At 37.6% G+C, this 17,242-nt stretch overlaps 1 protein-coding gene across 3 annotated transcripts in view; it reads right to left on the reverse strand.

The window, feature by feature from the left end:
• The window catches only part of LOC125063294 (serine/arginine repetitive matrix protein 2), a 44,784-nt gene that overhangs the window by 13,549 nt on the left and 13,993 nt on the right, over positions 1 to 17,242 (reverse strand). For all 3 annotated transcript variants that reach the window (XM_047669679.1, XM_047669681.1, XM_047669680.1), the window contains exons 2-3: positions 14,708 to 14,851; positions 12,594 to 14,275 (exon numbers count right to left, since the gene is read on the reverse strand). In XM_047669679.1, the coding sequence (XP_047525635.1) occupies positions 12,594 to 14,275; positions 14,708 to 14,851 (1,826 nt within the window). The remainder of the gene's footprint in view (positions 1 to 12,593; positions 14,276 to 14,707; positions 14,852 to 17,242) is intronic.

A 17,242-nucleotide genomic window follows, 5' to 3' on the forward strand; every position in this document is an offset into this window, starting at 1 on the left:
GTTTCTATTTTTATTACAACCTATAAAATATGGCGTTCTACTTTCACCCTTTATATTGTGTACTTCTGGAATTAAACATTTACTGGCCTATTTCTAGATTAGCTTTAACTTACGAGCAATTAAAAGAAAAATTAAATTCCGATTTGAGTTTATACTTCACTACGTAGTATAAAACAAAGTCGCTTTCTCTGTCCCTATGTACCTATGCTTAAATCTTTAAAACTAGGCAACGGATTTTGATGCGTTTTTTTTTAAATAGATAGAGTGATGGAAGAGGAACGTTTATATGTATAATAACATCCATTAAATATGGATGGAGAAATACTGTTATTTTTGAGGTTTCTAATGTGATGGCGTAAATCGTAAATAATTACATTTTTTCCGCTTACATTGCGAACCCTACGAGATTTATCAAAATCATGTACTAAGTATTGTACACATTGAAAAGCTCTACAGAAAACTCCCCGATGGTATATGTCTATCAGTTATGGATATCCCACAATATTTTTTTTTTTCATTTACCTTTTACGACAAATAATGGCTAATTTTCGAAGCGATTTTAACCATACAGCATTAATCCTTATCCAATTAAAAACCTTAAATACATTGTTGATTTAATATAGATCTGTATGGCCCTTTACAGCATATGATAAATACTTTCGAAGATATAACATATTTAAAAATTGCGGGACGCAGCGCGTCGGAGTCCGCGGTTCTCCCTATACTCTATAGCACTTTGAATTTAGTATCAGCATTGCATCCGTGCGAAGCCGGGGCGGGTCGCTAGTATTTTAATATAACAGAATCAGTAAGTAATAAATTTCAAATGTGGTAGCGAGTTGCCAATTTGAAGCTTACGTAGGTTTAGAGCCATATGGTGTACAAGTTCTTAATGAAGTCTGTGCTAGAATATAGGCGTTACAAGGTTCAATGAACTCAAATTAAAGCGTATTTTGTGAAACCTCTTGCGGTTTCGTCATAATACTGCGCCCGCGGATACACAGTTTATTTACGTATCTACTTCCAGACCAAAGGAAATCAGGTTCAAATATCTGTTTTAGGAACGAAGTAGAAAAACGCCACGTCTTGAAATTAGACGCTTATTGATCCGTTAGTCAGTCCGTATTAAACCTTAAAGACTAAAAGTTTTTTTTTAATATTTAATAAACGCTGTGGCGTGCAACTTTTTATATAATATTACTAGCTGATCCAGCAAACGTCGTTTTGCCATGTATATTAACTATCTACTATAATAAAAATTAGTGGTCTAAGATCCCGATATACAACGACCTTCACCGAGATGCTTATTTAATGAAACGTATTTTATATTTAATTTAATATGTCAATAAATATAATCCATATGGGTTGCCTAGCAAATTTCAGTCCAGAGTATTTTAATTAATATTTAAAAAAAATATTTTTTAAACATTTCACCGGTATGATTATTAGATAAATTCTATAGCAATCGAAAGTATGAAGCCCATAGAATATGCAAACGTTAGGTTGTTTTTAATCAATTAATTATTTATGTGTATATTTTTTATGTGACACTAAAGTATATATACATCTTTAGTAAAAAAGAAAGTTATAATGATACATATATAATACTACCCTGATTAAAAATATTGATTGAAAAAATTTAAAAAAATTTAGTACATGCAAATTTTAAAAAAGTTTTTTTTTTAAATATTAATTAAACATACTCTGGACTGAAATTTGCTAGGCAACCCATATGGATTATATTTATTGACGTATTAAATTAAATATAAAATACGTTTCATTAAATAAGCATCTCGGTGAAGGTCGTTGTATATCGGGATCTTATACTATAGGGGTTGATCGAAGAGGGGTGACAATTAAGAGTTGTAGGTATTTTTGTATGCTGTATCATAAAAAAATAAAAAAATTGGGGTGGACAGTGGACGGGGTGTCCATTTTTCACTAAGGAGTTTGAAATATAAATATGTAGTAGCCGATTCTCAGACTTACTGAATATGAATATAAAATTTCATAATAATCGGTGGAGCCGTTTCGAACGAACATTGTGACACGAGAATTTTATATATTAAATGTCAAATCCAATATGTGTTTGACCTACGAAAGATATAGAGCTAAGTCTATGAATCGAATAGTGAAAGCTTTTAAAGTAACCGGTACAGAAGTCATGATTACCGTATATACAATGCATCAGTGCATAATGAAATGGCAAAACGTTGTTTCAACAATATACCGTACATGAGAGCTGTACAAGAATTCCTATTAACTATTGTCTATTTGCAGAATAAGTAACGAAACTGTTACTAAATGATGAGGCATGTAGAGTATTGCCAAAGCCGAGATAATCAACAAAGTGCACGATGCAGCCACCCACGTTATCAACGCATTCCGAAGGATTATACTCCCTACGATGACGTCACAATATGGCGGCTTCCGTTTGCGCGCCAATCGCAATTATGTCACACCTATATAGTCACGTGACAAATAACACATAAAGATTATAATTGGAAGAAAAGTAAACGTACTTAATACTTGTACATCGCACCACCTATTCACCAAGAAGGATTAAATACATAATGAAATATGAAAACACGCACAGCTAAAACAAAAGGAGCCATATTTTTCAATCGTTCGTGAACAAAGGCTGTTCTAATTAATACTTGAAATCAAATCTCGATCGAACTCTTTGTTTACAAAACAGCGTAATGGAGTTTGGTTTATTTTAGTTAAAATATTAAACGTAGTAAAATATACGTTAGAATGCAGACAAATTATACTTTACGTGTAATCTGTGAGCCGTGTGACACGGAAAATCCTACGTAAAAATTCACAACAAAGCGACTACTTTTAATGTGAAAACGTTCAAAGTGAACGCTTTTCTTTGTAATTACGGCGGCTCTTGCGAAGGAAGCGAGAGGAAGCCGCAAACGAGCGGCATCGCCTTCTATTAATAATGTGTGCACGTGTACGTCTATGTGGTATCCAAATGGCGGGAATGTTCTTTTTCATAGACAATATTTTTGTCTCTATGGCCTACCTACAGTTAGGTGAAAAACCAAATCTTTCTTCTTATTAGGTTTAATTATGACCTGCTAAGCCCAAAAATGAACGAGGAATTTGTTTGTAGGAAGATAATCCGTGGGATATTAATGTGACTTAACCATAGTGAGTGGATGAGGTAATTGTTGTTGCATACGGCGTGTGTTATTAAAGCAAAAACTTGATTACTTTAACAAGTCGTTTTTACATAACACCGTACGTTGTAACAATGGCGTCTTGTGATACGACAAATATTTGAATAATTAGAAGCTTCCTTAGTTCACATAATATCGATACATTTAGAAGATCAACGAAGTATACGATTATAACACTACTTTTTGTAATAAAACGGCGTAAGATCTAAACTCTAAACTACGAAGTTTTGCCAATACCCGTAATATATTGATAACAATAGATCTGCTCTAAATTGACATTCGCATTCAAAATACCGTGCGATTTATAGCATCACAAGGTCTTAATATCAAACCTTTAAGCCTCTATACGTGCTATACTGTTATACGGTACGGCTGTGAGGACGGCGGCCCGGAATCTAACCAAGAAAGAGGTACAGAAGCTACTGTTGGAGGTAGGCAAGATGGGGGGGCCGAAAAGAAGGGGGGTCGTTCATGGAGAGTCCGAAAAAATGCCGAAATAGAAGAGTTGGTAGCCCAGCTCAACATTATAGAAGGCCCTTCGACTTGACCACTGTCAAGTAGTACCCATGCGCTCAAGGTTGAGATCGGGCGGTGAAGGAGGCTTACCTGAGCCGGCCTAGGTAACTGGACCTGCTGCAGCTGAAAGCCAGCCATTGGCGGGAGCTGGCGCAGGACTTAAAGGGCTGCAAGATTATGATTTCGGAGGTCAAGACACTTTTTGGGTCGCAGCGGACTGAGTGAGTGCCAGTAATATCAGCCTGTCAAACAATGTTTATAAATACTTTTTACTCAGATGCACGACAAAGTAGCGAAATTGTCATGAAAGGTCACATGATGCAATGATGACGGCACTTCACCTTGAACACTTTGCAATTGAGGTGTAAACACCGTATGATAAATGCAAAAGTCGTAATTTTACAATCACGAAGAGAATATTAAATAGCCATTGATACTGTTTTCCTGATCGTGACTTAACTTTACATTATGTCAAGAAAACAATTGTACACAGTTAAATGGTGACAATATGCGCTCATGAAATTTGTTCATATAGTCTTGTGGGTTTAATGCCGTGTCAACACAAAAAGCATGTTTTAATTCTCCAGTGCAAACAAATTTTATAAAGAAGCCGGAATAATAAGGTAGGAAATTCGGAAGAACCGTTTAAAATGAAATCTTAGTGATTTATACATCTATTACATCCTTTTATCCGTAGCCATTCTTAATACAAATGCGAATATTATTGTGATAAAAACTAAATTAGCACGCAGACATTAGTGGAAATTCATTTTTCAATTCTCCATGCGAAGACTAAAGCGCAGAAACATTATTTGAATTTAGCTTCAGATAAACAGAAATTATTCATAAATTCAAACCCACTCCACTCCACCAAAATTCACCTTGAACGTTTGGCGTTCTCCATTTATTAGATGATCGATTTACGCAAATAAATAATTTATCGCTTTCCATTTTGTTTTTGGTTCTAAAATTGTTATTTTACGTCGAAATACAAAACAGCTATTATTTTGTCATAAACAATGTCGGACGAACATTTTTTACTTTTTACTCTTTAGGTTAATATAATATATTGTCATTGAAAAGCAACGTTATCTTTCAAAATAGTCTGCTTTTTAAACAAATGCCCATTGTTCACAATCAATAAGTTATTTCTCTGTGGAAATAATTAATTCTTATATTTTGAAAAGTTATTGTAGAACAATAAATACCAATTTTATACAGATGCACTGCAAAGAAGCCGCAAACGGAAGACATAAAGTGATGATCAAACAATGAATAACAACCCATTAGGTAATATGATAGGTTTGGATACAAAGACGCCGACACACAGTCACCGACTGATCAAACCCCGGTTCCTGTCAATATCGCATAAGGCAAACAATAGAGCTTCCAGAAGCGAATTAAATAGCAAATATTTATATTAAGAAAATTGTTAATAGTTTTGATAGATGTGGGGAAAACTAATAACTATTTAGGTATTTTCCGCAGAATTATTGGATTGGGAAGTATTAAAATGAAGCGAAATTAAATTATCACATCAACATTTTAAGTGCATACGAATCCAGTGGTCTACACTATTAACATGACATCAAAGGACACGACCGCTTCACATAAATGTAATAAAAGTGCAGCGAACTTTGGAAGCCGTACGAGTTATTTTGAATTAAATAAAAGTATTCATTAGACAAATACTAACAACGGGTTGACACAAGTTTTTATATTCACGTTATAATAAAAACATCGTTACAAATAAGAGAAAACCATTTTCGATTAAGTGTAATTTCTTACAATTTATTTAACTTTCACCGATAGTCAATTGTCGGCTCTCTCTTGCATAAGAATTGATTACGACCTACCGAAATGAATACCTCGCCCTGAGCAACGCTATCGATGACGTTAGAGCGCGATCTAGGTCAGATAGATCACATATGACATCTATAAAGCTTTATCACAGAATACGCAATCCCTTCATATATGTGTATAACTTTAACATTAGTTATTAATGAATTCCATATAAAGTTATGTAAGCCACCAAATCGGAGTAATCAAATGCCGGAACATACGCATACCATTCCACACTATTTGTGGAACAAGGAACAGAATAGCATACCGACACGGCTCGCCCGTGGGATTAATTTCAATCGCTTGAATAGTCCTTACATAGTCGTAAGCTGTTATTTAGCAGTACATAAAACTGATTAGAATTTAATTTTAAATAGATAACAGATAATTCCAGACAGCATTATTAGTTGGTTATTAATTTAAACAAAAATAAAATCAAATTCGCGTTGTTGGTATGATAAAATAGATATGGTGATCACAACATTGTGTGGGTCAGTTGGACTTGGAATCGTTGGAAGCGAGCCAGTGAATATTATGAATCAAACGAATTATTGACACACTTCGTTTGCCCTGGAAGGATCATTTATATTTTGAAACCACGAAAACTTCAACTTCAGCAAGTTAGTATTATCAGAAGTAATAAACAACGAAATTATAACTGAGAAAATGAATACTCTGATAGATTCACGATACCATCACCCATGGCGGATGGTAATTCTTAGACTGTTAATCCGATATATAGATGAATAAAAATATTATTTTTTTCAGTAAGATTTATATGAATGTTATGCAATTTATGTCAATAGCAGATGAACGTAGGAGCATTGAGGCGTCTCCTCGTTTTGGCTCTTCGCCAAGCGCCGAGTTTTCATATTTTATCGTGAGGTTGAAACGTACACGGTGAATTTCCCCTGACCTTAGGCAACGTTCGGAAAATTGTGAAAAATTACTTGACTTGACACTCAATTTATATGTTATGATTGATCTGATGATTGAGAAGAGATAAAAAGGTAAATGTCTAAAGATAAAAAAGACTGGGCAACTATTTAGGTTGTGAGAAGTGTTAGTTAGCGAACTTAAGCTTATTTTCTACTGACAAACATTTCCTTCGATTGAATAACGAAACATTGATACGTATTTCACCAACGATTTACGCCATGTATCCGGAAGAGTATGTTCTGAAATATCAAAGTACTGAACGCGCAACATTTAATGTTTAATATAGTCTGTTTGTCATTTGGCAAAACGCCAGAATGTTTGAAGGCACTCTACGTTCAACCTATACCTGCTTGGTCCACTTTTATACGACTTATTTGGATGGACAAGAGCTCAAATAAACGTCTCTCGGTATCTTAAGAATGATGGCAGTGATAGATTACACAAACGCAGGATGGTTACTATGATCGAAAAGGAAAATAATGATATGCTGAATACTATTTATGTTTAAACAATATAAATTGAATCAAAATCAAAAACACTTCTATTCATGCGTTGGAAGTGTAATTATAATCTTTCAGGTTGTAAAGAACCAGTTTTCATTGTCATTATAATGAAAATTTTTATGAGAATTATTTAAATAACTAATTCCCTTTTCTTCAAAGGCATCCAATTCCTTATGCGATAAATACAAATCTTGGTATTGGCCATTCTTGCTTGTAACGATAGGTACTAGAAACGTACACATTTAAGTATATTTTATATCAATCGTATATATAAATATGTTTCCTGTCGGCGAATTTCCTTTCGCTGCGGTCACTGCGGGTGACCTAAAAATTTCTAAGTTGCTCTTAAATTAGACATTACTTATGAGGGAGTACGTCTTTGAGGTTTTATTGCGTACTTTGCCAAAACATTAGCTAAGTTCGTGTTTAGCCAGACTTGTTTCTTTGGCTTACAATTTCGACAAATAATAAAGTTTGTATATTAATAATCAATTTGAACTAGGTAGGTCTATTTATTTATTTTATTTAATAACACTTCGATGCATTAACATAATAAAAATTGAACATAAATAAATGAAAAGGAGGGCAACTGGCGGCCTTATCGCTTTTGAGCGATCCATTCCAGGCAACCACTGTGAAAAAATATGTATTAAATTAGATATTTCGAAAAACTATATAATATACAAATATTTGCTCAATTCGACGGTATAGTATGTAGATATCATACTTATATTAAGGACTTTATGTATGTGATGCATTCGTTTGAGGTTTGTTTAACCGAGGGCGTGGAAACTAAATCCGCAAAGAACAAGGGAACCAGCTTGGCTAGCAACAAATAAAGCTAAACGCGATATATCCAATTACTATGAAACAATTTCTGCGTATTCCCGTTCGCATAACAAACAACGTATTTCTCGAGAAGTTGCCTTAATCACTGTAACGCGATACTCGCCATCACTGTATGTTCAACTTCTTTTGCATGAATATGACTTTTAATGATTTTAACAAAAAGCATTCATCGTTGTCAGTGTGGTCTGATTATCTTAAATCGCTCTACTCGGCCAAATATAAAGATTTCGGCAATACTCACATCCCGTCTAGGTCTTTATGCATACAATTGGTCCATCCTGTGCTACAAAAGCTGTAAATTGGACGACATGAGCTATTAGCATGAAATATCAGCGGAATAAAACGGCATATTGTTATCTTTATAACACTCGCTACGTATATGTTTTAATTTATATTATGTAAAAGAACATATTGCCAAAATCAATATAAGAATTTTTCTTATTCCTTTTATCGTACTCTATCGTAACTATCGTAACTATATTAACCCGCAATGCGGATGTTCCAGAGCTTCATACTTAACAGGATAGAAGCCCTAGTCTTTGTTTTTTTAAATAACGCTCGGGGATTTCATTCATCGATGTAATTAAAGTATTAATTAATCACAATGAGTAATAAATACGAAAGCGAATTTATTATCCATAATAAACAATGGATTTAATGACTTTTGGTATTAATACGAAGGCTATTTTTCTGATTATCAAGACATTTTGATCGTTTGCGCAATTGGGACCTAAGGAACACTTAGAGTTGCGTTTCGTGGTCATTTAAGAAACGGTACTTTACTCCGGGCAACCTTTTGCAATTCCGTCTCCACGTAGAGTGTAAAAAGCAAGAGGTAACATTTAACAAAGCAGAGACAACAGATTTCTAAATATTCAGATAGGTAACGGAACAACCCAAGTTGAAGCGGAAGCATTTGCCTATAGCTCGATGGATGAATATCAATATTAACAAATACGTGATTGGAAAAATAATTTGTTATTAAAAGAAAGCGTTTACGGTTCTTATATAACTAACAATAGTTGTATTATTCTAGACTATTATATTAAATTACTATTAAATACTGAGGAAAATAATATTTCATTTAAAATGAGTGATTGTTGTCAATTTTAACCTTAACCTTTTTAGGTACTGACCTCGAATGAGCTATGAATGTTATCTGTAAATTAAGTAAAACTCCGAAATTGAGGCTTGTTTAAATTCGCAAAGTAGAAAGTTCTAACATATAAATATATAAGGATATTGTATGATAATATGTAATACTAATTAATCAATAAAAATGTTTAATCAAATCTGTGTTTCGTAAAAAAAATTGTACCTACGTAACGATATGATTTTTAACATGTATAATCTAAAAGGCACATCTCACTCCAAGTATGTTTACAATTTTCGAGCCAAACACTACTACATAGGTTTACCTATAAACTAGGTTTAAGTATAGCTGTAATGTTTACTCTTCTATGAGTTAGCCTTGGCATAGTATTTAGTAAACATAGCTGTTTTCTTAACCACGCGAGATTCGTACTGGCCAACATCCCAATCTGTCTGTCAATATTTAATATTTAAAGTCCACAATAGCTTCTGTACTTTCTGTTCTGCACAGTATTTTATTAAACGCAGCAACTTTTGATAAAAGTAAAATAACAGTGTGCTGTTTTGATTTTTTAAACTAATAAAATCCTAAGTAACGTTCTAGGCGGTACGATTGTTTGCGCATCATAAATATCATACAATTTCAAAATACCGTCACGTCTCGTATATCTCTTATCTTTTATTCAATCTTCTTTTAGGTGTCAGTATGCCCTTTTTGGCATTGGCCTCCTCCAAATCCCGCCATCACTCTGCCATGTACCACCTGCTGTTTCTTTAATTTGGTCTATCCACCTTCTAAGGTGTCTTCCGCTTTTTCGTTTGCTCCTTGGGCACCAATTTAGTACTTTTTGCTCCACTTTTCTGATTCTCTTGCCGTGTGCCTCGCCCATTTCCACATAGTGTATTTATTTTCATTGTAACATCTGCTTCCTTAACTGTTCTTCCTAATGATGTAGTATTTTCTTCTCTATCATACATCGTTCCATCTATCTTTGACACACATATAGCTTTGTATGCAGGCTTTAGTAGGCCCCAAGTTTGAGATACATATATGTTAGTACAGGTAGTATGCAAGTATTATTGTATATTTTTAATTTAATTTTTTTAAATGAATATACATAATATCTATAATAACGATTCTATTGCATGCCTCCGCATATACTTTTTTCTTTTTTTACTAGTGTAATACAGAATTAATCTATATATATAAAAAGAAAATGGTGTTCGTTTGAGGCTCTTTCACGCTTAAACCACTGATCGTATCGACATGAAACTACCACCATTCGATGCGAAATATCTCCTAGATGGTTTATGGCTATTTATTTTTTTAATTCCAACGTTCCTTCATTTTTTTATTTCTGTTTTACTTTTATGAAAATTTTTCCCGCTAATAAAAACAAAAGAGGCTTCCTAGAACCGCAAAACGTCAACATCTGTTAAAAACTCGATTTTCGAAATATTTCAATTTTCTTAGCGGGTAGTTAAAAAGAATAATAATAAAAATATGAAAAAAAATAAAATAATGAAACATAAAATTTATTTTAATTCGTCCAGCAAAGCGGGCGCGAAACGGCTAGTATATAATATGTATAAGCTAGCTGCTAGCCAAATGTATTACTAGTTAGTAGACTTTCTCATGTCCGTGAATTTTTTGACGACTTTTTTTACGACTCACATCCCTGAAGTCGTAGGTTCGATTCCCGGCTGTGCGTTTCTAGCTTCTCTTTGGTACACATTACGCTTTTGATAGACGGGAGTCATTCAGCTTAGTTAGGACTTTGAATTTTATTGTTCGTATTAATATACACAAGTACTTATAATAATTAAGTTATTAATTCATTTTGTTCCTGAGAATAATGTTCTTTGACATTAATATATTATTTTAACGTTGACGAAACGAGTTGTTAGATGATTTTTGTTTCGGTACATCTTGTAATTTTAATGTATACACTAATACAAAGGCCTTAAATAACGAATTTAGACAAAAAATCTTATGTGTTTTGGAAGACAGATATTATAGTCGCAATTATCAATACGTCGCTGTCGCAGTATTAAATAAATTAATAGAAATAACAAGATTGTGGAAACAGGGGAAGCCGGAGAAATGCCCTATTTCCAGATGTGGGACAAAACTTGGGTGGCTTTGTAATGCTCACATATTATTGTTAAAGATATTTAGCTAGTTTTAGATCTTAGCTTCCAACGGTTATTCTTTTTTATTCTAATGCAGACCGCATTAGAATAAAAAAGAAACCGTTATTTTATTCAAATATGGTACAACAATAATTTAATCATACAGGTGTTATAAATCACTCCCATTTATTATGCGATAATATGCTTTGTTTTAAAACCATCAAACACCTACTTTCAGCTATGAGGTGGCTACCCGGAACCGGAAACTTCATTTAGCCACACATCCGTTAGCTTAACACCAAGAAAATTACATTGGGTCGAAAGCTTTACTTAAAATATGCACATTTATTTACGCGCAGTTATAATCGAGTTCATTGTAAATATCGGCGAAAACTGAGGTAATTCAATCAATTAAATAAAGCCTTGACCAGCAAAAAAGGTTACTTTTTACCTGAAACTAGTTCGTCAATGACAATTCACAGCTGTTCACAACAATAAGAATTTCTCGGTAAAATTCGAACAATTGTTTTAACCGAACATCCCGTTACATCGGTTTTAGTAATTGAAAGCGATGACTCCTTAAATATGTGTGATAAAGTTAACATTGACCAAGACTCCAGTAGTTTTAAACTTCCTTTCTGAGACTAAAAGATAACTTTATCTACGTTGTTGAATATCCCTTTTCTAATCCGTCCCTTTGCTCATTCGTTTGGAATGTAAAGAATTAGACCGTAATAATGCAGTATTATTTAAAAAAGTTTTTCTTTCATGTCCCTAACGATTCTTGCCTATTTAGAACCTGCATACGAAAGTAGTTCTTTGATATATAGATTGAGCAGGAGGTGAGTGAGTTCAGGAAACGACAGCTTTAGAGAGCCATAATTCTTATAAGCCTAATAAATTGCTATGACAATATTTTAGAGTATTATGCAAAATGGCTAATTATTTGTCATCACTAATTAGTCATAACTATGTAAGGAGATATTTTAGTGTTGTGTTCAGTTGCTCGGGTTAATTATTATTTGGTCTTTGTCCTTTGTAATGACATGACTAATTACCGTTACATAGGGTTATGTGCAATATAATATTACTTGTGCTTTTGTTCTATTTTTTAATATAAACATGAAATAGCGGTAACTAGCTTTGGTCGTCGCTACGTAACTAGACATGAATCGAGATGCGATAATAATTGCGATCCGTGAGATGGCAAACAGCCTAATGTGCTCCAAAGGTCATCGACCTACCTATCGATTGTTTGTAAACATTGTGAAACTTTTGTCTGAGCAATAAGAGTCGATTGTTGAATTAAGGGTAATGTGATTCCGACGTAGGTCGTTAGCGGTATTCGTTAATTGTTATCGCCAGATGTCGGTCGACGGGATAGGGGCTCGCGTTTATTACTATTTATGTGCACGGGGAAACACTCTAAGGTTTTATACGTTTTACAATGACCCGAACACTTATGGGGCCTATCGTTAAAATTATGATTCTCAATTTCTTTACAGAGGGAAGAAGGAGAAGCACTCACCTGTACTGTCTGGGCGCTGTCTTTATCGAGCAGGAATTCCATAGACTTATGAGGTCTCGGCGTGCGCGAGGGCGGCGCCAGCGCGAGCAGCGAACGCGCGTGGAGCACGGTGCGCTGCGTGTCCACATCGGTCTCTAGCACGCCGGGCGGCGCGGGCCGCGCGGGCCCGGCGCGCCCCGTCCCGTCCAGGGTCAGCGATACTCCCTCAGCCGGCGGGGCCCGCGACACACCCTCCGCGAGCGGGACCCGCACGCTCTGTCCGCCGTTCGCCGCGCGCGATCCCACCCCGTCTGCAGTCGCCGCCGCGGCGGTCGTCCCTCGAACTGTCGCGCCTGCGCGCTTTTTCTCCTTCCGTCCCGAGAAACGGAAGTTCGCGAAGCGCGAAAGAAAGCCCGCTATGCGGCTGCGCGGCGCGCGCGTCTCGGTCATGTCGATGAGTCGCTCTGCGGCCGGCGCGCGCGGCGGCTCGCTCCCCTCCACCACTATTACCTCCGCGTCCGCCCCGTCGTCGCTCGCACTAGAGCTCGATTCCGTACTGGCGCTAGACTCGCGCCAGCTCACTTCGGCGACGACCGGCGAAAACGTCACCCCCTTGGACCCGCTAGACACGGAGCGGACCGGCGGCCCGCCGTCCGGGACCGGAGACGCCACTAATTGGAGCGAGGCGCGCAGTTCTTCCGGGGTTCCTCTGTCGGGTGTCACCCGAGAGCGCAGCTCGGGGGTCGATCTGACGTGCACGTCTCCCGAGCGCAGGGGCGTCGACGTGAAAGCTGGCCCCCGAATCGAGTCCGGCGTGGGCGTCCGTGGCGGAGAGGGAACGGGCGATCGAGGCTCGATCCTCTTTCTTAACTCATCGAGGACGTCGTCCCACGCGCCCCAGGAGTCTCTCAACCGCTTCGCCGTCAGCACTGAGATCTCTCGTTCGTAATTGCCGGCATCGGCGAGCGCCCGTTTCGAGTTTTCGTCGAGCCTTCGAGCGGTTTTCTCCATTTCTGCCGTGAAGGCCTTTTCGGATTCGGTAGTGGAGTCGCTGCCGGCGCTGGGCTCCCGGCACGTTCTCGCGCATGTTTCGGGAGGCGGGGGCGGTCGGTGTGCCGGTCTGGCCGGCGGAGGCGGCGGGGGCAGGCGGGGCCTCCGCGGCGCCGGCGCCCGGTAGTCCAGGGCGGTGAGGTCGGCCACGCTCACCGTGAAGCTGTCGCACACCTCGAAGGTCTGCCGGAAGCGCGCCGAGTGTCGCGTCGAGCGTCGGGTCTCGACGCAGACGTCGAGCTCGGCCGGCAAGGACAGGGCGCGGGCGGCTCTCGGCGGGCGGCGGCCGGCACTGGGCGAGGCGAGGCAGGGCACGCTGCCGCTCGTGTGCGCTATTTCTGGCAGACGGGCGGGCGGCGGCGGCCGGCGAGACCGCTCGCAGTAGCCGCTGTCCTCGCTGAGGTTTTCCGCCGAGAGGTGGGCGCGAGGCGCCGGCCGCGACGGCGGCGGAGAGCAGGGCGGGGACTCGAGGGAATCCGGGGAGAGACTCGGAGAGAGCGGCGCCGCGCACGAACGCTCCAACGACTCGAACTGCGCGAGGCTGGAAGACCGCGAGAGAGTACCCGTGCTGGTGGGAGAGTGAGGGCGCTCTCGACGCCGCCGCTTGGCGGGACAGGCCCACTCGCGTTCCGACTCGCTGTCGCACTCCGAGCCTGGAAAGATCACACGCGTTCAGACACGAGGCGACATGCGTCCCGCACAAAGACCGGTAGTGACAATGACACAAAATTGTTCATCGTCTCCGAAGATGTTTGGATGGAAGCCAAAAAACTGAATATGTTGATGCTTATCTATCCTTGACTCACGTAATACAATGCAAAAAAACTATAATATAACAATTAATGTTCGCCATGAACATTAATTGTTATTATCTAGAAATTGTCATGGTAGTAATTTTGTTTTCAATTAATAAATAAAAGTAACTACTAGTAGCTAGTGCGCGCCACCTATCCATAGTGTCTAAAACGAATGTACTATACACAACGCGTTGCATATGCTGCTTCGAGGCTTGACTGTTAGCAGATAGATGGCGCTAAAACACAAATAAATTACTCTCAATATAAATTGGCGTCACCGTGTCTCACCTCCATTTCCGCGTACATGTATGACAGAATCTGCATCGGAGTCAGACAGCCAAGTGGCTGCCGAGGACCGTTCTGAACGTAAATCATCACTCGTCTCTTCGACTATGGTCTCGAGATACAAAGCGTGAGTGCTGCCATTGTCTCCTATAAAAAAAAATATAAGTTAAGTTGTACTGTCGACGGTAGATGGCGGTGTCTTAAAAATAATATTTTAAAATACATATATGTAGTTTTTAAATTTAGGCGTTCGTCTAAAAACTATAATGGCTTTAAGTTGCCCGTTTAGTGCAATACAATGAAAATGACATGAGTTTTTGGTGGCGTTACAATCAACTATAAAACGATTTTATCGTGATAAATATTCATGCCATAAGTTCAATGACATGTTATTATTATACGATAGGGAGTGGCTAATAAAATGCTACTGTAGGTGTAACTGAAGGATTCTTCGCTTATTTAGTATCGACAAGGCGTATATGTTACGCGTAACGCGATTGAGTACCGGTCCTGAGGGAAACCATTGATACGCAGCATGATAAATACCTAAAAGATTTTAAACAGCCCATAATATAAAAATAAACTTAATATTCTGGTCAAAAATTATTTATTATTTATATATTCTTCTTAAATAAACAAAAAACAGTAGCCTTGTTCTTGGCCTTAAATACGATAACTGTTTTCATGTTTCAGCTCGGCTTTTCGCCTAACACAGGCCCTTGATTTCTTAATTGATTCTAATAATTCAGTTTTAATACGGGCAATATTGAGTTAATCTGATTGTAAGTAAGATATTGAGTATTCCAGGCATAGTTTTTTTACCGTAGTAACGGTCAGCGTGAGATCGGGAGTAGGACGATGATAAACATTCATTGGCGGACCAAGGTCAGACGTGTGCCGGACTTGGAAGAAATATTAAAACCATATAGTATAGCCGACTGCACCAATCTCGTGATTCATAAAAACCAATTCATTCATTTATAGTCATAATAATGTTTGTCTCTTGTGAGATCTTGTTTGAGCTGTGACGGAAAGAAGATAGGCAAGCATACATTGTGACAATAATGTAATTAAATTAAGACTGAATGTCATTTTATGAATAATTCATAAGGCATTACTGTAGTATTTTAATTAGCGTGTGTATAAATAATTTATATTATTAATAATTCCTACGTTTCATGGACGTACAATATTCTTTGTGTTTGCTAAAAATAATGTACCTAAGGTTTTAATTTTTCTCAAGTTTTTAGTACACTTAAAGTAAAAGCAGTGTCTGCTTTAGCAATTACCTAACCACAGACCGTAAGTGCACAGACCGTGACAATAACAAAGGTACCGGTACTCCAAGCTTTTCAACAGACAGCTGAGCTGAAGTGACTTTTAAATGTTCTAATGGTCGTATTTCGTTGCGACGACATTTTTCCTTAAAATAATCTCCAACATAAAAATAATTTGCAATTCGACCCAGAGTTCCTGAGAACGCGTTTAAAGAAACACTCTCGAGCTTTTTGTCATGCATAAGAAATTAAAGGCTTATTTTATCTGATTTAGTTGTGTTAGTGTACAGTGATCGCAGTTTGAGTCTCGGTTGGTACATAAAGGCATTAAAAACCTTTTAACAAAAGGTGAACCGACGAGAATGGTTAAAAGAGATAAGAAGCTTTCGCTATCCCTTGGAATGCAGTCGTGCCTCGAGACCATTAGAATACGAAATGCAATCTCAAAAATATTCGTGGAATGCAGAAAGATACAACCAAACCAGAATGGACAGCATTCCGAATGAAAGAGACAAAACGCATTTAGCTGAGTTAAGTGGATCTTGGGTAACACAACTACACACACTTGGACATAGGGAAGAAAGAAAATATGTTTATTACGTATTTCTCTTTAATCTTTTCTCCAGAATGGAAGCTTTTCAGTACTAAATCATTAAGATAACGAAAATATTATATATTTCTGTTTCCCGTATTTATTTATTAACACTTCGTTGCATACAGAAATATAATACAGTTGACATAATTGAATGAAAATGAGGGCAACTGGCGGCCTTATCGCTTTCGAGCGATCTCTTCCAGGCAACCACTGTGATAATAAAAGATCAATAAATAAATTAGATAAGGCAAGCGCAAGAAGTACAAAAATACATGAGAGATATAGTTATTTAAACAAAACAAAGCAATAAAAACATAATTATGTAAACAGTGAACAGGACGATCTTGAAAAAAAAAGGTTAATACCTATCACTATAACATAATGGATATGTTGTTGTATTATCTCTTATTATTAAACAAATATATAATATAAAAAAACAGTGGCGCTATATAGTTTCAATCTCCTCTTGTGCCTGACACACGCCGTCGTCTTTTTGGAAATGCGCACATAGAAATAAAGTTCATTGGTGCACAGCCGGGGATCGAACCTATCGCCTCTGGGATGAGAGTCGCACGCTGAATCCACTAGGCCACACTGCTCTATATATAATATAATTAAGCAAAAATATTTGTAATACTAAATGCCAATAAGCATTATCTTAAAAGC

Source organism: Pieris napi, chromosome 3 (assembly GCF_905475465.1).
Source record: "Pieris napi chromosome 3, ilPieNapi1.2, whole genome shotgun sequence".
In the NCBI taxonomy this organism is placed as follows: Eukaryota; Metazoa; Arthropoda; class Insecta; order Lepidoptera; family Pieridae; genus Pieris; species Pieris napi.